Source organism: Macaca nemestrina, unplaced genomic scaffold (assembly GCF_043159975.1).
Source record: "Macaca nemestrina isolate mMacNem1 unplaced genomic scaffold, mMacNem.hap1 Scaffold_44, whole genome shotgun sequence".
Taxonomy (NCBI): domain Eukaryota; kingdom Metazoa; phylum Chordata; class Mammalia; order Primates; family Cercopithecidae; genus Macaca; species Macaca nemestrina.
The window spans coordinates 474,475-498,094 of NW_027257673.1; the positions used below are offsets into that span (position 1 = coordinate 474,475).

Genomic DNA, 23,620 nt, shown 5'->3' on the forward strand with positions numbered 1-23,620 from the left:
GGCTTCCAATTGCAAGCAACAGTCCCAGCCTTTGGTAATTAAGCCAAAAAGGTAGTAGCTCACAGAATGATTGGGAGGGATAGAAATCCAGGCTCAAGGCTAAGCTTCTAGGAACTATGCCCAAAATTATGCCATGGGACTGGTATAGTGAGTAAGTCACCTGCCTGTCCTGCTGGCACAAGAACTATGAGAATTGCCACTGTTGCCACACTGATGTACTGTCTGCACCTGACACATGATACATGAGCAACTACTCTTGCCTGTGAAAGTCGGAACCTCTACCTCCACCCTTGCCCACAAAACGAATTCCATGTAAAACCTTAAGTTGATCAATTTTGAAATATCTTGATATGAGTTTCATTGGTGAAACTTAGACACAAGACTTAGTCACATGCTCTACTTCAAAAGAGCCCAAGGAACTGAAGAAATTTCCTAGAGCTACAAAAGTGTTCAAAATGGACAGGGAGTGGTGGCTCATGCCTGTGATCCCAACATTTTGAGAGGATGAGGTGGGAGGATTGCTTGAGCCCAGAAGTCTGAGGCTGCAGTGAGCTGTGATGGCACCGCTGCACTCAAGCCTGGGCAACAGAGTGAGCCTCTGTCTCAAAAATAATTTTTAACTGTTCAAAAGGTACTGAGTGGCCAGAAAAACAGAACAAATGCCTCCTATCTTCTATTTTTTGACATCTCATCAGTAACATACATCTTTCTTCCACAACTGAATTTAACATCTTCATCTACAACAAAATGTTCCTGCCCCATATACTGCCACTACCCCACTCACATAAATGCAAAGTTCCTGTGTCATAAGTGACTGTGACCATTTCCTTCCTTCCTTCCTCTCTTTTTCTTTCCTTCTTTCTTTTTTTTTGTTTTTGTTTTTGTTTTCTTTTGAGACAGAGTCTCACTCTGTCACCCAGGCTGGAGTGCAGTGGCATGATCCTAGCTCACTGCAACCTTCGCCTCCCCAGTTAAAGCAATTCTCCTGCCTTAGCATCCCAAGTAGCTAGGATTACAGGTGCATGCCACCACTCCCAGCCTTTTTTTTTTTTTTTTTTTGTATTTTTAGTAGAGATGGGGTTTCACCACGTTAGCCAGGATGGCCCTGATCTCCTGACCTCGTGATCCACCCACCTCGGCCTCCCGAAGTGCTGCGATTACAGGTGTGGGCCACTGCGCCTTGTGGAGATGTGTTCTAAGACCCGGAGTGGATGCCTGAACCTTGGATAGCATTGACCCAATTGCCGTCAGTCAAAACACATTTCTGTTTATGATTTCCATGCACAAATTTAATGCCTTTTTCATCTTAACTAAGCACTTATCACACATGTGGCTGTACTTTTTAGAGCTTGGGGGTGCAACAAAAAAGACTGACAGAGATTTCTTTTTCCTTCTTGTATTTTCACCACTAGAGAATTTGCTCTTACCATCGATCTTAGCAACGTGAGCACACGACTTCCCTTCCTTCCTTCCTTCCTTTCCTTCCTTCCTTCCTTCCTTCCTTCTTTTCTTTCTTTCTTTCTCTTTCTTTCTTTTTCTTTCTTTCTTTTTCTTTTTCTTTCTTTTCTTTCTCTTTCTTTTCTCTTTCTTTCTTTTTCTTTCTTGCTTGCTTTCTTGTTTGCTTTCTTTCTCTTTTTTCTTTCTTTCATCTTTTTTTTCCTGCCTTTCTCTTTATTTACTTACTTATTTATTGAGATGGAATCTCACTCTGTCACACAGGTGGGAGTGCAGTAATGTGATATCAGCTCACTGCAACCTTCGCCTCCTGGCTTCAAGCGATTCTCATGCCTCTGCCTCCCAAGTAGCTGGGATTAGGGCGCCTGCCACCACGCCCAAATAATTTTTGTATTTTTTGTAGCGATGGGGTTTCATCATGTTGGCCAGGCTAGTCTCGAACTCCCGACCTCAAATGATCCACCCGGTTCAGTCTCCCAAAGTGCTGGGATTACAGGTGTGAGTCACTGCGCCTGGCCTGTATATGCTGTTGTATGCTTGCAAATACTTACGTGAATCTTGGAGAACATCATAGAAAGATGCTCATCATCTTGTTAACTGGTTATTTCAAGAGCAGAACTGGAGAGGGAATACTGCTTTTCCTTTACATTTATTTGTAATGTTTCATTTCATTTTGAACATGTATTATTTTAATATGTTTAAATATTAATAAAGACAGGTGAAAGAAAGTATGTAATTTTAATTCAAGCCAAAATTGTCAAGACAATAATATATAACTAAATAGATGGAGCAGAGAAAACACTTAAAATCTCTGAAGGAAAAGGAGGGGAGGCTGGATGTGGTGGCTCACGCCTATAATCCCAGCACTATGGGAGGCCGAGGCGGGTGGATCACCAGGGGTCAGAAGTTCGAGACCAGCTTGGCCAACATGGCAAAACCCTGTTTCTACTGAAAATACAAAAATTAGCCAGGCATAATGGCATGGGCATGTAATCCCAGCTACTGGGAAGGCAGAGGCAGGAGAATCGCTTGAACCTGGGAGGCAGAGATTGCAGTGAGCCGAGATTGTGCCACTGTACTCCAGTCTGGGTGACACAGCAAGACTCTGTCTCAATCAATCAATCAATAAAAGGAGGGGGGAAAACACAAGTAAAAAACAAGTGATTCAAAAGTAGCAATGTATCATAAGGCCTCAATTTGAGTAATTGGTGGGGCGTGGTGGCTCCAATATATCATAATGCCTAAATTTGTGGGATTGATGGAGCGTGATAGCTCCTGCCGGTAATCCCAGCACTTTGAGAGGCCAAGGTGGGTGGATCATCCGAGGTCAGGAGTTCGAGACCAGCCTGATCAACATTGTGAAATGCCGTCTCTACTAAATATAAAAAATTTAGTCAGGTGTGGTGGCAGACACCTGTAGTCCCAGCTACTAGAGAGGCTGAGGCAGGAGACTCCTTTGAACCCAGGAGGCAGAGGTTCCAGTGAGCCAAGATCACCCATACTGGCAGCCAACATCTCCCCTCAGGCCCCTTCAGGGTCAAGAGAGTACATCTGGAACAGACTAGGAAACTCCAGCAGGTAAAGTAAGGTGCCAGGAATAAAGACACCACCTGATACATTCTCCATGTTCCCTACACCCACCCCTCTCCCTACCACGCTTCCATCCGGCTCCAACTCTGCCCTCTCCCCAAGAGCCTCAGGTTGAAATGTTGCAAGGAAGACACCGATTCTCAAAGGCATAGGCTTAGGAATCTGAGCTACAAAGAAAAATGAGCCCCTGTTCCCCCAACTCACCCACACTCCCCTTGGCACTGCTGCCCTGCACCTGCCCTCTCCTCCATAATTTGAACTGTCCTCACAGAAGCTGGAGAGACAGCCCACCTGTCAGGAAAGAGAGGACCAGCATGGGGCAAATGCCTGGGCTACGTAGGAGCAGATGGCAAGATTAGTGCAGGGACGTAAGAAACAAGTGGCTCTCAGACCAAAGAAGACTCTGCAGGAGACAGCACTAGGCCTTCACAGGGGTGTGTGCTGCACAGGAGCTCCCCAGTTACTGAAAGAATTGTCTGAGAAAGGCTCTGATCTGACCCAAAAGGCCCTTGGTTCCCATGACAACGCCTCAGCATCTGGCAGTAACAGGCTTCCGTACCCGAACTCTCTGGGTCTGCAGGTCCCGTCTCTGCCAGCCTCTCACAGCCCAGAGGCATCTCCCATTGGTGCCTGATGGGTTAGGGAGGCTTTTCTTCCAGCTGGGACAGATCCAGCCTGAGGAGCGCTTCTGGGACTTTCTTAGTTGTTTCTTCCAACCCAAAGCCACAAGCCACTTGCATGCCACCGTGGGGATACCTTAAAGTGACCCTCTAGATCTGAATTGTGCTGAGGGAATGGTCAGCTTCTCCCTCATTAGACAGCTTGGCCCAAAGGACATAGCGACCGCCCAGACAAAAATTTCTTCCTAAAAGCTGCATGTGTCTGTGGTCTCTAAATGTAAAAACGAAACCCAAAAGAAAAAGCCAAATGTCCCTTAAAAAAAAAAAAAATCCACCACCAACCCACCTTTCACGTGAGGAGTCCTTGAGAAGGGCCTCTCCAGCCAGGACCAGGTAAGGGAATCTGTGCGCTTGGCCAGACCCAGAATACCCAGTGGCAGGAACCTGCCAGCCACACTCTGACCCCATAGAATTTCCACCACTGACACACAGATCAGGACGCATCAGCCTGAGAGATGACACCACAAGTCTGGTTTTCACAGATTGATTCCACACTCTCTCATTGATTCCACACACATCCCATCACTGACACCAGATTCCCTCATCACTGACCCTACACACCCACAATCATTGACTCCATGGACCTCATCACTATCCCAAAGACCACCCATCCCTAATCTACAGACCCTCATCTCTCATCCCAGGGACCTCACAGATTCCCCATCCCTGATACCAGGATCTATAGAACCTCATCTCTTACCCCCACAGACCTATTAATAAGAGGATACATTCATGGGAGACTGTGTTGACCATTTTACACACCCATTGCATGTGTGTTTTTGTGTGTGTTTGTGTGTGTGTGTGCTGATTAATGGACTTAGGTAAACTTTAGCGTTTTGGTAGGCAATGCAGTTTTTCAATGCCTTTTCTCTTTCTTTCTTTTTCTTGCACATCTTTAAAGGCCTTACTCCAGTAAGTGTGCATTGCAATTTATTAATGCCTATCCCTTATTGAATCCTTGTCATGCGTATTTGTTATTAATCATAATTCATAATTCTTACAACTCAGAGACACCAGAGACTCACATAAGAAGAATGGCTGTGGGTTTTTATTTATTTATTTTGGTTTCTTTAGATTATCAAAGTCATTCATTTGTATCGAGTCACTAAGTATATACTTTGTTTTCTAAAAAAAAATTCTAACTAAAAATAATTTTTTTAGACAAGGTATTGCTCTGTTACCCAGGCTGGAGTGCAGTGGTATAATCATGGCCACCACGGTGTCCACCTCCTGGGCTCAAGTGATCCTCCTACCTCAGCCTATGTAGTAGCTGAGACCACAGGCATGCACCAATATGTCCCCTACTTAAAAAATTTTATTTTGTAGATATGTGGGTGTGACTATGTTGCAGAGACTGGTCTTGAACTCCTGGGCTCAACTGATACCCACCTTGGCCTCCCAAAGTGTTGAGATTACAGGTGTGAGCCACTGTACCCAGCTGATAAAAACTTAAAAAGAGTAAAATACTTTGGGACCTAATGTAAAATTTCCACTGAGATGATGCGTCAGAAATTAAGGTAGAATAAAATGATCCTAGGGCATCTGAAACAACGGAAACTAATCTTGGGCCAGCCGCGGTGGCTCATGCCTGTAATCCTAGCACTTTGGGAGGCCAAGGTGGGGGACTCACTTGAGATCAGAAGTTCAAGACCAGCCTAGCCAACATGGTGAAACACTGTCTCTACTACAAATACAAAAATTAGCCTGGAGGTTGCAGTGAGCCGAGATCGTGCCAACGCACTCCAGTCTGGGCAACAGAGGGAGACTCGGTCTCAAAAAATAAAAAAAGAAGAAGAAACAAACTCTTAATTTCTTCATCAAGTGTAAAACTGTGGACTGAACTCTGGAGGAATAATACATTAAAAGACACACAAGCACTATATACTTTTTTTGAAGTTTTATTGAGAAATATTAATAACATACCACAGAAGCCACCCATTTAAAGTGCAAAATTCAATAGTTTTCAGTATATTTGCACTGTTGTGCAAACATCACCACAATAAATTTTAGATCATTTTCATGACCCCTAAGTAAACCCTGTAACCCTCCATTTCCCCCCCAACTCCCCTAACCCTGGGCCACCACTAATCTACTTTCTGTCTCAACGTATTGTTGTATTTTGGACATTTTATTTAAATGGAATTACATAACATGTGGTATTTTGTGACTGGCTTCTTCCACGTAGCATAATATTTTCAAGGTTTATTTAATCCTGCATGTGCAGAGGGGGCACTTTACATAAGGATAAACCTGGGGGGTGCTCACTGATTGATTTTGAAACTTCCCTCCAAAATTGTATATTTTCTTTTTTTTTTTTTTTGAGACAGAGTCTCGCTTTGTTGCCAGGCTGGAGTGCCGTAGCATGATCTCAGCTCACTGCAACCTCCACCTCCTGGGTTCAAAGGATTCTCCTGCCTCAGCCTCCCAAGTAGGTGGGATTACAATCATGTGCCACTACACCTGGCTACTTTTGTATTTTTAGTAGAAACAGGGTTTCTCCATGTTGGTCAGACTGTTCCTGACCACCACCATGCCCATCTAATTTTTTTTTTGAAGATAGGGTCTCACTCTGTCACCTAGACTGGAGTGCAGTGGCACAATCTCAGCTCACTGCAGCCTCGACCTTCAGGGCTCCAATGATCCTCCCACCTCAGCCTCCCAAGTAGTGGAGTCTTATTGGACAGCACAGCTGTGGAGGGTGATTTTATGTATATCCCCACTGCTCTCTCTGCCTTGATTCCTGTCTACCCCACACCCCTGCAAAACGTGTTTTTTGTTTTTATGTTTGTTTGTTTTTTTGAAATGGAGTCTCGCTCTGTCACCCAGACTGCAGTGCAGTGGTGCGATCTCGGCTCAGTACAACCTCTGCCTTCCAGGTTCAAGTGATTCTCCTGCCTCAGCTTCCCAAGTAGCTGGGATTACAGATGTGCACCACCAAGTCTGGCTAATTTTTGTCTTTTTAGTAGAGACAGAGTTTTGCCATTTTGGCTAGGCTGGTCTCGAACTCCTGACCTCAAGTGATGTGCCCGCCTCAGCCTCCCAAAGAAAGGCTTCCTTCCCTTTCTCCCTTTCCCCTTCCCTCCTCTCACATGTGGTGAGTCTTTTGCCCTTCCACCTTCCACTGTGCCCAACCTAGAAAGCTTATTTTATTTTATTTAATATTATTATTATTTTTCTTGAGATGGAGTCTTGCTTTGTCGCCCAGAGTGGAGTACAATGGCATGTTTCAGCTCCCTACAACCTCCGCCTCCCAGGTTCAAGCAGTTCTCCCTGCCTCAGCCTCTTGAGTAGTTGGGATTACAGGTGCCCACCATCATGCCCAGCTAATTTTTGTATTTTTAGTAGAGATGGGGTTTCACCATGTTGGCCAGGCTGGTCCTGAACTCCTGACCTCAGGTGATCTCCCCACCTCGGCTTCCCAGGGTGCTGGGATTACAGCATGAGCCACCGCTCCCGGCCAGAAAGCTTATTTTGAAAGGTGTCTATACAGCCCCTTATGTTTCTGCCTGATTTTTAAAATAACATATTTAGGTCTATATATTTTAGGATATAAGATCTCACGGTATGTGTTGCTTTGCATCATTGAACACTTTTGATAATTATTTTTACTTTCTATATATTTTAGAATTTTCATTAAACTAATACAGAATTTCATATTCAGGGCCGGGCGCAGAGGCTCATGCCTATAATCCAGCACTTTGGGAAGCCAAGATGGGCGGATCACCTGAGGTCAGGGGTTCGAGACCAGCCTGGCCAACATGGCAACACCCCGTCTCTACTAAAAATACAAAATTAGCCAGGTGTGGTGGTGCATGCCTGTGATCCCAACTACTTGGGACGCTGAGCAGGAGAATCGATTGAACCTGCGAGGCGGAGTTTGCGGTGAGCCAACATCACGCCATTGCACTCCAGTCTGGGCAACAATAGTGAAACTCCATCTCAAAAAAAACAAAAAACAAAAAACAAAAAAAAAAAACCCCAAAAATTAGCTGGACGTGTTGGCGGGTGCTGATAATCCCAGCTACTCGGTAGGCTGAGGCAGGAGAATTGCTTGAACCCGGGGGCAGAGGTTGCAGTGAGCCAAGATCTCATGACTTCACTCCAGCCTGGGCCACAGAGCAAAACTCCTTCTCAAAAAAAAAAAAAAGAAAAAAAATTCAAATTCATATTCACTCATATCAAAAATGAAAATTTATTTTTGCAAATTTCTATTTGAGTGATAGAATTATTTTAATTTAGGAATGGTTCATAAAAAATGGGTGTAGTGATTATGTTCTTTCCTGTGCTTGAATGGAAAATGATGAGGGAACTGATGTTAGAGTTGCAGTGAGAAGGGGTGGAAAAGAGGGATTCCAGAGTGCCAGGCACGCAGGTTTTCTGGAAGGCTTGCACGAGGACTGCTGCTGTTTGAAGGTGTTCCCCGAAGTTCATGTGCTGGAAACTCAAACCGTAATGCAATAGTGCTGCCCAGTGGAACCATGAAGAGGCGATTAGGTCATAAAGGCTCTGCCCTCAGGAATGGATGAAGGCAGAGGGGGTTAGTTGTCTTGGGAGTGGGTTCCTGATAAAAGAATGAGGATGGCTTCCTTCCCTTTCTCCCTTCCCCCTCCCTCCTCTCACATGTGGTCACTCTCTTGCCCTTCCACCTTCCACCATAGGACGGCACAGCAAGACCTTCACCAGATGCAGGCCCCTCACTTTTCCAGTGTCCAGAACTGTAAACCAAGTGAACTCTTGCTTATAAATCACCCGGTCTGTGGTATTCTGTTATAGCAACACAAACAGACTGAGACAGGGACACTCAGTGGGCTCATCTCTCTACTTGATGGAGCACTCCCTGCGTGGTATCTTGTATTTGTAGACATGATGCTGTAAATGCTCTTTGAGTGCCTTGAAGCCTTTTATGTTTGAGTTTACAGAGAAGCCCCTACAGGCTTCAGGTCCCTTCCTCTGTTGTTTCTTTGCTCTTTAGTACCTCCCCAAACCTAGTATTAAATTAGATCATAGCAAAGTCCTTGGACCAACAGTATTAGCAGTACCTGAATAACATGCTGGAAATACAGACTCACAGGCTGCACCGCAAAACACTGAACCAGAAACTCTAGGAGTGAGACCCAACAATCTGTATTTAACAAGTCCCCCAGATAAGTCTGATGCACACAGAACTGTGAGATGCTGTATTAGATGATGTTCAGTTCATGCTAATGGAATCACTAACACACACGTCTGCTCACTGCTTGGTCTTTGCACAGGCACCTGGATCCTTCTTGGAATACCTTTCTTAGTGTCTTGGTGTTGGTTAAGTTCTGTGGAGTTTGATACTGCTCATTTTGCTGCTTGTTCTGTTTTTCCAGAGTCCCCTTATCACTTGACCTGCTGCCACATTATGTTTGATTACAGATACCCCATCAGCCTGGGTCTCTCTTTACAGCCTTTGTACACATACGTCTACACATAGGGATTCGGATTATCTCAGGGTCCCACATCCTCACTGTCCCCCATTCCCCCAACCCCGCCATCCCCCACCAGTACCTTTCTGAAGTTTTCTAGTCCTTCCTTTTCGTTTGTGCTCCTTAAAGCCCAGCCCCATGCCTGACTTTGGTTCCCACTGAGTTCTGTTACAAGGATTCCACATTTGTGGATATCAAATCTTTGGCAAGGTCATTTACCTGGGCTGGAATAAGACTCTTGGCTGATCCTCCTTCCTAAACACCCACCCAATGGGAGAGGCTGATACTCAACATGCAAACCTTGTTTTTTAATTCTCCAGGCAAAGTGATGTTGGAAGACATTGTGGCAGGGGTGGTGTGTGAAGATTTACAAATAATTTTTGAATATCTGCTTCATGATAGGTCTCAGAGGTGCCTTGTGGGTGTGGCTTTGGAGGATGATTACGAGGAAATTGTGGATATTAGGGAAGTCAGGAAAGGAAAATAATCACTCACAATTCAACAATTCAGAGAAAGCTCCTAAGGGAATTTCTGGCTGCTTGATGCCCAGAGGCCAGGTCCTCACTTTGTATCAAGGCTCAGGACTATGGATAGAGAAATTATGGGGCACCAAAAAAACTCAGTAATCAAGATAAACAAAATTTTAATGTAATATCTTTAAAAATACAAATTGATGCATAAAGAAAACACCCATGTTGAACAAAACTGTTACAATGTTGCCTCCTCTTCAGCACCACCCCACCCTCCAGAAGTTTCCTCCAAGCCGCACCTGTAAGATAAAAAAAAAAAAGACAAAATAAAAACCTGTAAGAGAAAAGATAAAAATGAGATCGGCCTGGGGGCTCATGCCTGTAATCCCAGCACATTGGGAGGCCGAGGCAGGTGGATCACTTCAGGTCGAGTATTCAAGACCAGGCTGGGCAGCATGGCAAAACGCCATTGCTACTAAAAAAATATATAAAAACATTAGCTGGGCATGGTGGCAGGCACCTGTAATCCCAGCCACTTAGGAGGCTGAGGCAGGAGAATCTCTTGAACCTGGGAGGCAGAGGTTGCAATGAGCCGAGATCACACCATTGCACTCCAGTCTGGGTGACAGAGCGAGATTCTGTCAAAAAAAAAAAAAAAAAAAAAAAAAAAAAAAAGATCCTCAGGAATTTCTGGCTCAAGTCTCCCAGCCTCACCACCACTACCACCAGGCGATCTTTTGCTGTTCACCCAGGTCCAGGCTCCATCCCCTAAAATGCCGGGGAAATGCTACAAGACTCTCCCCATCTCCATTCCGGGAGTTTGCTGCAAGCCAATCTTGCTCTTCCTGAAAACAGCCTTGGGGTTCCCTGTCCTGGTACACCCTCCTACTGTAGGCAACAGAGGGCCAGTGTCACCTGCAAACCAGGAGTCATGGCAAAGCATCGCCTCTCCCTGAGCTGCTTCTGTCCCAATCTGGCATCTGCTCGGGGAAGGGCACACCAGGGAGGAGACTTGCATGGTGAGCTCAGGTCACCTTCAGGGGAAGGTCAGTGCATACCGGCCAACCCCACCACATTTTCCAGAATCCTTCAGCAGTACCGCGATGCTCTTGTGGTCAGCAGACCTCATTGGCTCCCAGCGAAACTTGTCAATGTCACTTGGGCATCTTAACAGTAGGCTCCTAAACTTGGTTGTGTGTGCTGTGCAGATGTCAGAGGCACCCTGTGTGGGCAAAACCAACTGCTTTCCCGCCTCTCTAGCTCCAAAACTACAATCCCCAGAGGCCTCTGCAGTCACTTCTACTACTCATCCTACACACCTTCCCTGTGTCTGGTTAATGTCAGAAGCACTTCTGGTCTGTGGCCCCGGCTGGTTAGGCTGGTTGGCACCCAGTAAGGCCTCCCTCCAGGTCTTCCCCACACCTCTGTACCTCATTACCTGACCAGTTTCAGGATCTGCAGGGTGCATCCGTGTTCCATGGGTGCCCTATAGGCAGTCAGCATGCCCCTCTGTGTGTCCCTGTGTTACTCATGGGAATGAAGGCTGGGAGCCGTAGAGCTGTGTCAGAACTCAGGTGCTCTCCTGTGGGCACCTGCAGGCCATTTTCGTTTCACTGGAGCCCACAGGGTTAGAGACAAACCCTCACTCTGTGGCTTGGGGACAAGGGCTTCACTCCCTGGCCTGAGTTTGGAGCAAAGCTTGAGGGTGCTGGGTCAGTCTGGCCCCCCACGGATGGGAACTGGCTGCCCTAGTGATTTCTGTGACATCCCCGGCCCCAACTGTGGGGCTCTGGAGTGGATTGTGCTTCACCTTGTGGCTGGGGGTTTCCAACTGAGAGTCGAAAAAGAGGTGAGAATTACCTGTAATTCCATCTTGGCTGTCAACAGGATGGATCCCCTTACCTTTTCTTGCCCTGGAGGCTGCCTGGTTGGTACTGGGGAAAGTTCATTCCTAGTCCTGGAAGAGCAGCTCATTCTAACCGGAGTCCTCCCTCAGCATTCCTTTCTGCTCCATCCATACCGCAGTCATTCATGAAGTTGTTAATTGTAAACACATATGGAATGGTTTAAATAGAAGTACAGAGATGTGTGCACTTAATTGTTCAGTGATGTGGATGAAGGGCAGGGACATCAGAGATGCCTGTGACTTCAAGGGGTTGGGGAGGACTCCCAGAAGTAGGGTTGTCTCAGCTGTCCCTGACCGGTTTGATACCTTGGAGATTAGGGGGAAGGCATTCCAGTGGGAGGCGGGAAGGAAGCATAGTCTCAGAGGCTGGGCTCTTGCTACCATGTGGAAGGATTATGGAGGCCAAGGGCCTTCTTAAGGTTGATTTTTAAATATACATAAGTGAAGATACAGACTAGCTATTCACACATAGAACAAGGAGAAGCTTGATATATAGGCTAACTTGAATTTTACCTTTGAGAGCATTTTCAGCTTCTGGAAATAGGGACATTTCACCCAAAATTCCAGATTCCCTGCTTCTCTGAAAATAAATCTGCCCTAACTCTTCACTATTCTTTTTTTTTTTTTTTTTTTGAGACAGATTTTCACTCTTGTTGCCCAGGCTAAGGTGTAGTGGCATGATCTCCACCCACCACAACCTCTGCCACCTGGATTCAAGCAATTCTCCTGCCTCAGCCTCCTGAGTAGCCGGGATTTACAGGCACGCACCACCACGCCCGGCTAATTTTCTTGTACTTTTTTTTTTAGTAGAGATGGAGTTTCACCATGTTGGTCAGGCAGGTCTTGAACTCCTGACCTCAGGTGATCCATCTGCCTTGGCCTCCCAAAGTGCTGGGATTATAGGTGTGAGTCACCTCACTTGGCCAGTCGGCACTATTCCTTAGTGTCAGACGATTTGATCCAAACAATGTCTTTCTCATTCGGACGTGACCTTCAGGGTTTAATTTTTGTATTTTTGGTATAGACAAGGTTTCTTTCTTTCTTTCTTTTTTCAGGTAAATTTTCACTCTTGTCACCCAGGCTGGAGTGCAGTGGCATGATCTCAGCTCACTGCAACCTCCGCCTCCTGGGTTCAAGCAATTCTCCTTCCTCAGCCTCCTGAGTAGCTGGGATTACAGGCGCCTGCCACCACACCTGGCTAATTTTTTATAGTTTTAATAGACACAGGTTTTGCCAGGTTGGGCAGACTGGTCTCATCTCGAACTCCTGACCTTCCTTAATCTGCCTGCCGCAGCCTCCCAAAGTGTGGGATTACAGGCATGAAGCAACGCCTAGCCTCCACTGGCTAATTCTTTGTATGTTTGAAGAGATGGGGTTTCACCATGTTGGCCAGGATGGTCTTGATCTCCTGACCCTGTGATCTGCTGGCCTCCGCCTCCCAAAGAGCTGGGATTAGAGGTGTGAGCCACTGCACCCAGCCTCAATGTAGCTTTTATATCAAAGTATTTATGTAGGAAAAATTAATCAAAGGGCACAAACATTTCAATACTTAGGTTGTTTAAGATGAAATCTGTGGCTGGAAGAGTGCCAGACGCATAAAAATGTTTCGCACATGAAGGAACCACAACTTAAATAAACAAATTTTGAAGGAACTAAGTAACAAATGATTTTCTGTTGTTTGTTTTGCTATGTTATTTTGGAAATGTGATTAATCATTATGTCAAGGGAGTTGGGAAGAATTTCCAGATACTCTGATATGCATGACATCTTAATCATACCAAATAAAGCAAGGCTATCTTAGGAAATTAGGTATCACTGCCAAGGACCTTTACATGAGATAAATTAAAATTACTATTAAATTTGTAACAATCAGACGGACTGGCAGGCAAGTTGTGTCATTTTTTTCTCAGCATTTTTTCTTTCTTTGATTCAATAAAACAAAGTTAAATGCCAGCTATCTGCAAAACACTCACTAGAGTATGTTTAATGATATGTGAAACACAGCCTGCACACTCACAGATCCTTGCCATGGTCCCGTTCCCTTCTTTTCAAAACCTGTGTTACCCTGTGGCTAGATTTCTCAATGAGATGAAAGAGAGAGAGGAATGAGAACCATCTTCTTTGAGGTCGCTCTGCTCCGCTCCTGCAGGTAGATGATGACTTCTCAGGTGAGACTTATTACCCTTGGCTCGGGGGTAGAGGTCTTAATCCTAGAAAAGAGGCCTCTCAGGGTGGAGAGGTGATTTAAATCCTTACCAGATAGACACAGCTCCCCAACTCCTCCAGACTTTCACAAACCCAAACTGGAACAGCGGAAAAACGACTGACAACCGGCCACATGCCCCAGGCAGAGACGCAGGAAGAGGCTGACCAGAGGGAAGGTCAACGTACAAGATACCACCCTCCAGCACACAGGGCACATGTGTCCCAACACACACACACACACACGGACACAGAGCGAAAGAGAGAGAAAGGAGAGAGAAAGAAGAGACGCAGGCACACACACAAATGCACAAAGACGTATGGCAGTGGCAGGGTAACACCCACTCCCAGGCAGCCCCTGAAGCTGCCGGGTTCTGCTCTCTGTGACCATGACCCGTGGGTAAGAGAGCAGCCCACAGGCACACAAGCAAACCTCTCCTCTTTTGAAGAGACTCACTGGCACACCATCAGTTGGTGCAGGCCTGAGCCTGGGATCCCGCGCTGCTTCCCCGGCCCTCTGCCCGTGGTTTCTTCCTCCTGGACGACCCTCCGTGAATCCTGGCCTCCAAGACCATCCCGTCTATGCCCCTGGTGAGAGCTGGTCTTAGCCCTGACTCTGACTAATCCCTCTAATCCCAGGTACTCGGGAGGCGGAGGGAAGAGAATCCCTTGAATCCGGGCGGAAGACTTTGCAGTGAGCTGAGATCTCGCCACTGCACTCCAGACTGGGTGACAGTGAGACACTGACTACATAAAAAAAAATATGGTGGAGCGGGGGCTGTGGGGACTGAGGCGGTGGCAGGTGAAGTGAAGATTGGGAAAGAGGCCTCCTTGACGCTCCACGAATCCTGGCCTGAGGCTGGGATCTCGCGCTGCCTCCCCGGAGATCAGCCGGAGGTTTCTTCCTCCTGAGGTTTCTTCCTGCTGGTTGGTTCTCCGTGAATCCCGGTCTCTGGAGACCATCCTGTTAACGCCCTGGCCAGGACTGCTCTCAGCCCCGACTCTGACGCACTATCACACAGGGCTCCTACTTCGCCAAGTCTCAGGGAACCATCCCCAGGAAATGGTGTCAATCACTGTGACCAAAACGGCGGCTCAGGCCTCGCGCATGAGCACTGGCGAGGCTGACTCCCCCTTTGCTCCAGAGAGTCAGGCTGGGGACCCCTTAAAAAATGGTGGCGACGCGACGCGGGGACTGGGGCCGCGGTGGTAGCAGCGGAGCAGTCCGAGGTGGCGACTGGGAAGAGGACTAGGAGAGGGGCCTGCGCGAGAGCCAGGGTCAGACCCATAGGAGTCCTATCGTCAGGACCTTCTTGATTGGTTTTCTGCTTTGGTTCCCGGTGGAGGAGGAGCTTCGGGATGCCCGCTGGGCTCTCTGGACACCTCTTTGAATCCAATAATGGATCCGACCGGGTGATCAGGAATGGGGTTACAATGTAGTGAGGCCGGAAGGGCCTCGTTGGGGCACAGAAAGATCCCAAGAGTTGCATGGCCTGCTGTTGGCTGAATAAACTGGTCCATGGGTCCATTGACTCCCTCCTTCCTGAGTAGGGCAGGGGTTTACCTTCGTCTCCAAGGCCCGGGGACTCCAAAATCCCGACACAGCTTTCCACAACACATGCAACAAGAGACAAAGGCGAGGCCAAGATAGAGCCAATGTGAACACACATGGCATTGACTTCCCCCAAGAGCAAATGGAGTGAGTGTGTGTCTTTGAGGTCATCTGGGACGATGCTGAGGCAGACAGTGAGGTCCAGGCATGTGCCCAGGGGCCACTGGGATCTCCCACACAAAGTTGAGGAAAAGCCAAGCACACCTGAAAACCTGTGAGACAGGACCTGTGCTAGAGTCCAAGCCACATGCAGGGATGCCTGCCAGAGGGGCCGAGACGTTTTGAAAAAGTATACCCCACAAACAGCCCACCACCAGGTGGTTCCCCTGACACCACCTCCCCTGACAACCAGCAAAACCCAATCCCTTGGGAGACTTGAAATCGTGGCAGTCAAAAGATTCAGTGCTTGAAGGCACTTTGCCCAGGAGCAGGGGAACCGAAAGGATTTCAGAAATAAGCGAAAAATTACAGGAGGGATGCAACATTGCCTTTCCTGGCAGGCAAAGGTCAGCCACGGAGGGGTCGCATCACGCTGGTCTCGGGCAAACCAGGCAGCAATCACTCGAGACATGGAGATCAATGGAAGTCCCCCCTCCCAGAAAGGTATGAGGTCCAGAGCTCCAGGGTAATAAAACCGGTCCAACCAAATAGAAATACCACAAGAGAAGAAAGCAATCAAGATCCGGACGCCTAGGAAGTATCTCCTGATGAAATGGAAACTGTCCCATGTTGAAGACATTCAGACAGACCGAAAAGCGTGCAGGACCCTCGGACTCCATCCCTCACTGAAAGAGCGGCGGCCTAGCCCCGCTTGCAAAAGCCCCGGGGCTCCGGCAAGCTGCCTCTGCTTTGCAGGACCCGCGCAAACAGGGACAGGGGCGGTTCCGCGGCAGAGCCATTGGCCCCACGCGTGGCACTGGCCGATCCCCGAGCAGACGATGTGAATGCGTGTCAGCCCGGGCGTACGGGGCGACGGCGAAACCAACAGCGGAGTCCAGGCCTGTGCCCGGGTGGAAGAGGGTCCCAAGGGACCTGCCCGTGGATTCCAAGGGAAATCAAAGAACGCCTGGGATCCAGGAGGGAGCCAGAAGATTCAGGGAGTCATGAATCCCTGAATCCCTGAGCCCAGGCCCGACACTGCCCGGTGCCACCGCCGCGGCCCTAAGGGGAGGGTTGCCCAACGGCTGACTTGTCCGGAGAGGCCAGCCTTCCAGGGACCGGGAGGCCTGGCATCTCCCCTTCCCGGCTTCCTCTTCAAGCTTCTGCCGTGGTGCGGCTTCATTTCTCAGAGAAGAGCCGTGAAAAGGTCCAAGCGTCTCCTCTGAGGCGGGTCTGCTCCTCTCCTGCAGGGCGACGAGCTCCTCTGGGGCTTTTGGCCCTGGCTGGACTGTGGTTATCTTGATCCCAGGAGAGAGTCCGCTCGGCAAGGGTAACGAGATTTCCACTGCTGCTGGGGAAGACGCATCTCCTCACGCGGTCGAGGCCCTCAGGGACCCCAAGTGGAACGGCGGCGGAAACCACTGACGAGCCCGCCGCAAGACCCAGGCACAGAGGCAGAAGAAAGAGGCTCGGCAGAGCCAGGCCGACGCGCAAGAAGTCGCCTTTGGGCGCACCGGGCGCATTCGTCCGAACGCACCCACGCACACGGGCACGCACACACGAACCGGCAGAAAGAGGGAAAGACACACACAGAGAGTGAGGGCCAGAGAGACAAGAGAGGATGGGAGAGACGCAGACACACACAGTCACACGGCAGCAGCGGCGCAGAAACGCAGCCCCCGCAGGCACACAGCCCCCCTGACGCTGCAGGCTCCCGCTCCGCGCGTGAAGGCCCCTCGGGGGAGAGAGCAGCCCACGGACAGGCGGGCGGACCCGTGGTGGAGATCACGGGGGCAAGACTCTTGGGGAGACTCACCCCAACACCGTCCGGGCAGGCCTGAGGCTGGGACGACGCGCCGCTTCCCCCGGACTCCGCCTGCGCTTTTGTCATCCTGGCCGGCGCGGTGCGACCCCCGGCGTCCGTCCGGAGACGTTCCTGTCGACCCCGTGGAGAGGTGAGGCAGGAGCCTCGCAGCCCCGACACCCAAGCACCGCCACGGAGGGCTCCTGCTTTGCCAAGCCTCAGGGGGCCGGTTTCTAAGACAACCGTGGGAACCGCTGTGACGCGAGAGGCCGCTCGCGCCTCGCGCATGCGCACTGGCCCTGCCGCGCCGGGCCCACTCGCGCTCCCCACCTGGAAGTCAGGCTGCGGCCCCTTTAAACAACGGCGGCTGCGCGGGGCGCCGGGCCGGGGATGGGGTGGGAGGGGGCGTGTGCGCGGTGGGGCGGGGGGGAGCGGGGGTGGGGTGGGGGCCCGCTGGGGGCTGCCGCTGCAGCCCTGGCGGCCGCCTGATCCGGGCTCCAGCAGGGGGCGGCGTGGGAGAAGGGGCCGCGGGCATCCCAGTCCCAAGACCCCCGGAGTCCTGTCTTCAGGACCTCCTTGAGCCCACTTCCACCGGTGGAGGGGGAGCTTCAGGGCCTCCGTTGGGGTCTCAGGACTCCTCTTGAGATGGGATTTTGGACCCCTCCGGGTGAGAGAGGATGGACTCGCCATCATCGGCTGAGGCAGGCGGGGCCTCGCTGCGGCACAGAATCATCCCCTGGGGCCTTAAGGCGTGGTGCCAGCCGAAAATTCACTGACCCACGAGCCCTCGGCCTCCCTCCCTCTCCGAAAGAGCGGCGGCCTAGCCCCGCTTGCAAAAGCCCCGGGGCTCCGGCAAGCTGCCTCTGCTTTGCAGGACCCGCGCAAACAGGGACAGGGGCGGTTCCGCGGCGGAGCCATTGGCCCCACGCGTGGCACTGGCCGATCCCCGAGCAGACGATGTGAATGCGTGTCAGCCCGGGCGTACGGGGCGACGGCGAAACCAACAGCGGAGTCCAGGCCTGTGCCCGGGTGGAAGAGGGTCCCAAGGGACCTGCCCGTGGATTCCAAGGGAAATCAAAGAACGCCTGGGATCCAGGAGGGAGCCAGAAGATTCAGGGAGTCATGAATCCCTGAATCCCTGAGCCCAGGCCCGACACTGCCCGGTGCCACCGCCGCGGCCCTAAGGGGAGGGTTGCCCAACGGCTGACTTGTCCGGAGAGGCCAGCCTTCCAGGGACCGGGAGGCCTGGCATCTCCCCTTCCCGGCTTCCTCTTCAAGCTTCTGCCGTGGTGCGGCTTCATTTCTCAGAGAAGAGCCGTGAAAAGGTCCAAGCGTCTCCTCTGAGGCGGGTCTGCTCCTCTCCTGCAGGGCGACGAGCTCCTCTGGGGCTTTTGGCCCTGGCTGGACTGTGGTTATCTTGATCCCAGGAGAGAGTCCGCTCGGCAAGGGTAACGAGATTTCCACTGCTGCTGGGGAAGACGCATCTCCTCACGCGGCCGAGGTCCTCAGGGACCCCAAGTGGAACGGCGGCGAAAACCACTGACGAGCCCGCCGCAAGACCCAGGCACAGAGGCAGAAGAAAGAGGCTCGGCAGAGCCAGGCCGACGCGCAAGAAGTCGCCTTTGGGCGCACCGGGCGCATTCGTCCGAACGCACCCACGCACACGGGCACGCACACACGAACCGGCAGAAAGAGGGAAAGACACACACAGAGAGTGAGGGCCAGAGAGACAAGAGAGGATGGGAGAGACGCAGACACACACACTCACACGGCAGCAGCGGTGCAGAAACGCAGCCCCCGCAGGCACACAGCCCCCCTGACGCTGCAGGCTCCCGCTCTGCGCGTGAAGGCCCCTCGGGGGAGAGAGCAGCCCACGGACAGGCGGGCGGACCTGTCGTGGAGATCACGGGGGCAAGACTCTTGGGGAGACTCACCCCAACACCGTCCGGGCAGGCCTGAGGCTGGGACGACGCGCCGCTTCCCCCGGACTCCGCCTGCGCTTTTGTCATCCTGGCCGGCGCGTTGCGACTCCCGGCGTCCGTCCGGAGACGTTCCTGTCGACCCCGTGGAGAGGTGAGGCAGGAGGCTCGCAGCCCCGACACCCAAGCACCGCCACGGAGGGCTCCTGCTTTGCCACGCCTCAGGGGCTGGTTTCTAAGACAACTGTGAATGGAGTAGCGCTGGCGCCTCGCGAACGCGCATTGGCCCTGCCGGTTCGGGCCCACCCTCTCTAGCCACCTGTAAGTCAGGCTGCGGCCCCTTTAAACAAGGGCGGCTGCGCGGGGCGCCGGGGCGGGAATGGGGTGGGAGGGTGCGTGTGTGCTTGGGCTGGGGGAGGTCCGGCGGCTCGCTGGATCCGGGCACCAGCAGGTGGCGGCGTGGGAGAAGCGGCCGCGGGCATCCCAGTACCAAGATCCCCGGAGTCTTGTCTTCAGGACCTCCTTGAGCCGACTTCCACCGGTAGATGGGGAGCTTCAGGGCTTCTGCTGGGGTCTCAGGGCTCCTCTTCAGTTGGAATTTGGACCCCTCCCGGTGAGAAAGGATGGGCTCGCCATCATCTGCTGAGGCTGGCGGGGCTTCCCTGTAGCACAGAATCAACCCCTGGGTCTTAAGGCATGGTGTCAGCTCAAAATTCACAGACCCATGAACCCTCGGCCTCCCTCCCCCTCTGAAAGAGCGGAGGCCTGCCCCCACTTGCAAAACCCCCGGGGCTCCTGCAGGGTGCTACTGCCTTCCAGGACCCATGCAAACAGGGACAGGGGCGGTTCCGCGGCGGAGCCAGTGACCCCTCGCGTGGCACTGGCGTGTCCTCGAGCCGACGATGGGAATGTGTGCCAGCCTGGCCATACGGGGCGACGGCGAAACCAACAGCGGTGTCTAGGCCTGTGCCCGGTGAAGAGGGTCCCAAGGGACCTGTCCATCCATTCCAAGGGAAATCAAAGAACGCCCGGTATCCTCTAGTGGGCCAGAAGATTCAGGGAGTCAGTCCACCCAGGAGCAGAGGAGAGGCTGTCCCTCAAGAATGAGACGGTAAATGCAGAGGGTAAATGCCACACACGAAGACCAGGCCAGTCACGGTTGCCTACCGCTCATGCTAGGCAAGCCACGCAGCCTTGAGGTGGAACAGGGAGAGCAAGACAGCTTCCCTGTTGGAGACACGTATGGAAGCCAAGAGCTCCAGGGTCATGGAACCCGCCCAAGCCAGCAGAAACAGGTTTGGAGAGAGAGACCCTCAGGACAGGGATCTCCGAGGAGTGTTTCCCTGAGGGACTGGGAAGCGATCTGTGTTGAAGACATTCAGCCAGACCGAGAAGCATGTAGGCCCCTGAGAAACAGGGAAGAGAGAGCAAGGTCAGCCTGGATAACATGGTGAGACTACATCTTGATTTGAAATAAAAATGGTTGTTGAACTTTATAAACTTTATAAAATAGGCTAAAATAAATTAGAGTTACCATAAATTGCATTATCCCTTATAATCAGAAAATGATCTGATTAAAATATTTTAGTAAATATATTCAGATTTACAAAGATGACATATTTAAGAGCTCTGGACCACCATTTCAAGTGTTAGCTCGCCAACTCCCCCCTTTTTTTTCTTTTTGAGACAGAGTTTCACCCTGTCACCCAGGCTGTAGTACAATGGCATGATCTTGACTCACTGCAACCTCTGCCTCCTGGATTCCAGTGATTCTCCTGCCTCAGCCTCCCGAGTAGCTGGGATTACAGTTGTGTGCTTCCACATCCTACTAATTTTTGTATTTTTCATAGAGAGAGGTTTCACATGTTGGCCAGGCTGATCTTGAACTCCCAAGCTTGTGATCCACCTGCCTCAGCCTCCCATTGTGCTGGAATTACAGGCAAGAGCTACTGCACGTGGCCCAATTTAGCCTTTTTTAAGAGTCTATTGAGAGCAACGAAGGCAATGGACTTTAGCCTTAGAAATAGTTGAATACAAAGTTAATGTGCAAAAATCACAAGCATTCTTATACACCAGTAACAGACAAACAGAGAGTCAAATCATGAATGAACTCCCATTCACAATAGCTTCAAAGAGAATAAAATACCTAGGAATCCAACTTACAAGGGATGTAAAGGATCTCTTCAAGGAGAACTACAAACCACTGCTCAGTGAAATAAAAGAGTATACAAACAAATGGAAGAACATACCATGCTCATGGACAGAAAGAATCAATATTGTGAAAATGGCCATACTGCCCGAGGTAATTTATAGATTCAATGTCATCCCCATCAAGTTACCAATGATTTTCTTCACAGAATTGGAAAAAAATTATTTAAAGTTCATATGGAACCAAAAAAGAGCCCGCATTGCCAAGACAATCCTAAGTCAAAAGAATAAAGCTGGAGGCGCCATGCTACCTGACTTCAAATTATTGCAGCCCAGAATTTCATATCCAGCCAAACTAAGCTTCATAAACGAAGGAGAAATAAAATCCTTTCCAAACAAGCAAATGTTGAGGGACTTCATTACCACCAGGCCTGCCCAACAAGAACTCCTGAAAGACACACTAAATATGGAAAGGAAAAACTGGTACCAGCCACTACAAAAACACAACAAAATATAAAGACCAATAACACTATGAGAAAACAGCATCAACTAGTGTGCAAAATAACTAAATAGCATCCTGAAGACAGGATCAAATTCACACATAACAATACTAACCTTAAATGTAAATGGGCTAAATCCCCCAGTTAAAAGACAAAGACTGGCAAATTGGATAAAGAGTCAAGACCCATTGGTAGGCGGTATTCAGGAGACCCATCTCATGTGCAAAGACACACATAGGCTCAAAATAAAGGGATGACAAAAAATTTACCAAACAAATGGAAAGCAAGAAAAATAAAAAGCAGGGGTTGCAATCCTAGCCTCTGACAAAACAGACTTTAAACCAACAAAGATCAATAAAGACAAAGAAGGGCATTACATAATGGTAAAGGGAACAATTCAACAAGAAGAGCTAACTATTATAAATAGATATGCAGCCAATACAGGAGCACCCAGATTCATAAAACAAGTTCTTAGAGACCTACAAAGAGACTTAGACTCCCACACAATAATAGTGGGAGACTTTAACACCCCACTGTCAGTATTAGATCAACAAGGCAGAAAATTAACAAGAATATTCAGGACTTGAACTCAGCTCTGGATCAAGTGGACTTAGTAGACATCTACAGAACTCTCTACCCCAAATCAACATAATATAGATTGTTCTCAGTGCCACATGGCACTTATTCTAAAATCGACCGCATAATTGTAAGTAAAACACTCCTCAGCAAATGCAAAAGAACTGAAATAATAAGAAACAATCTCTCAGACCACAGTGCAGTCAAGTTAGAACTCAGGATTAAGAAACTCACTCAAAACCACATGATTACATGGAAATTGAACAAACTGCTCCTGAATGACTCCTGGGTAAATAGTGAAATTAAGGCAGAAATCAGGAAGTTCTTTGAAACCAATGAGAACAAAGAGAAAATGTACTAGAATCTCTGGGACACTGTGAAAACAGTGTTAAGAGAGAAATTATAGCACTAAATGCCCACATCAGGAAGCTAGAAAGATCTCAAATCAACACCCTCACATCACATTTAAAAGAGCTACAGAGACAAGAGAAAACTAATCCAAAAACTAGCAGAAGACAAGAAATAACTAAGATCAGAGAAGAATTGAAGGAGGTAGAGACAGGAAAAACTTTCTAAAAAATCAATGAATTCAGGAGCTAGTTTTCTGAAAAAAATAACAAAATAGACAGACTGCTAGCTTGACTAATAAAAATGAAGAGAGAGAAGAATCAAACAGACACAATAAAAAAAATGATGTAGGAGATATCACCACTGACCCCACAGAAATACAAACTACCATCAGAGAATACTATAAAAACCTCTCTGCAAATAAACTAGAAAATCCAGAAGAAATAGGTAAATTCCTGGACACATACACCCTCCCAAGACTAAACCAGGAAGAAGCTGAATCCCTGAATAGAAAATAACAAGTTCTGAAATTGAGGTAGTATTTAATACCCTAACAACAAAAATAAGCCCAGGACCAGATGGATTCACAGCAGAATTCTACCAGAAATGCAAATAGGAGCTGGTACTATTCCTTCTGAAACTATTCCAAACAATTGAAAAGGAGGAACTACTCCCTAACTCATTTCATGAAGTCAGTATCATCCTGATACCAAAACTAGGAAGAGACACAACAGAAAAAGAAAACTTCAGGCCAATATCCTGGATTAACATGATCCAAAAATCCTCAATAAAATACTGGCAAAGCAAATCCAGCAGCACATCAAAAAATTTATCCACCATGATCAAGTCAGCTTAATCCCT

General features: G+C 49.3%; 1 protein-coding gene across 18 annotated transcripts in view; it reads right to left on the reverse strand.

Annotated features, from left to right (window-relative positions):
- LOC139361334 (sterile alpha motif domain-containing protein 1-like) overlaps positions 1-20,611 on the reverse strand; it is a 166,162-nt gene extending 145,551 nt beyond the window's left edge. Inside the window, exons 1-5 of one of the 18 annotated variants that reach the window (XR_011618884.1) lie at positions 17,281-20,096; positions 11,548-11,650; positions 10,561-10,867; positions 10,166-10,283; positions 9,276-9,944 (exon numbers count right to left, since the gene is read on the reverse strand). Coding sequence is in view for 3 of the 18 variants with exons in the window: in XM_071089964.1 (XP_070946065.1) it covers positions 9,903-9,944; positions 17,281-17,961 (723 nt within the window). In the remaining 15 variants the exon portion in view is untranslated. The other 17 variants (XR_011618881.1, XR_011618882.1, XR_011618892.1 and 14 more) reach the window with 17 other exon arrangements.
- Positions 20,612-23,620: the final 3,009 nt, after the last annotated feature.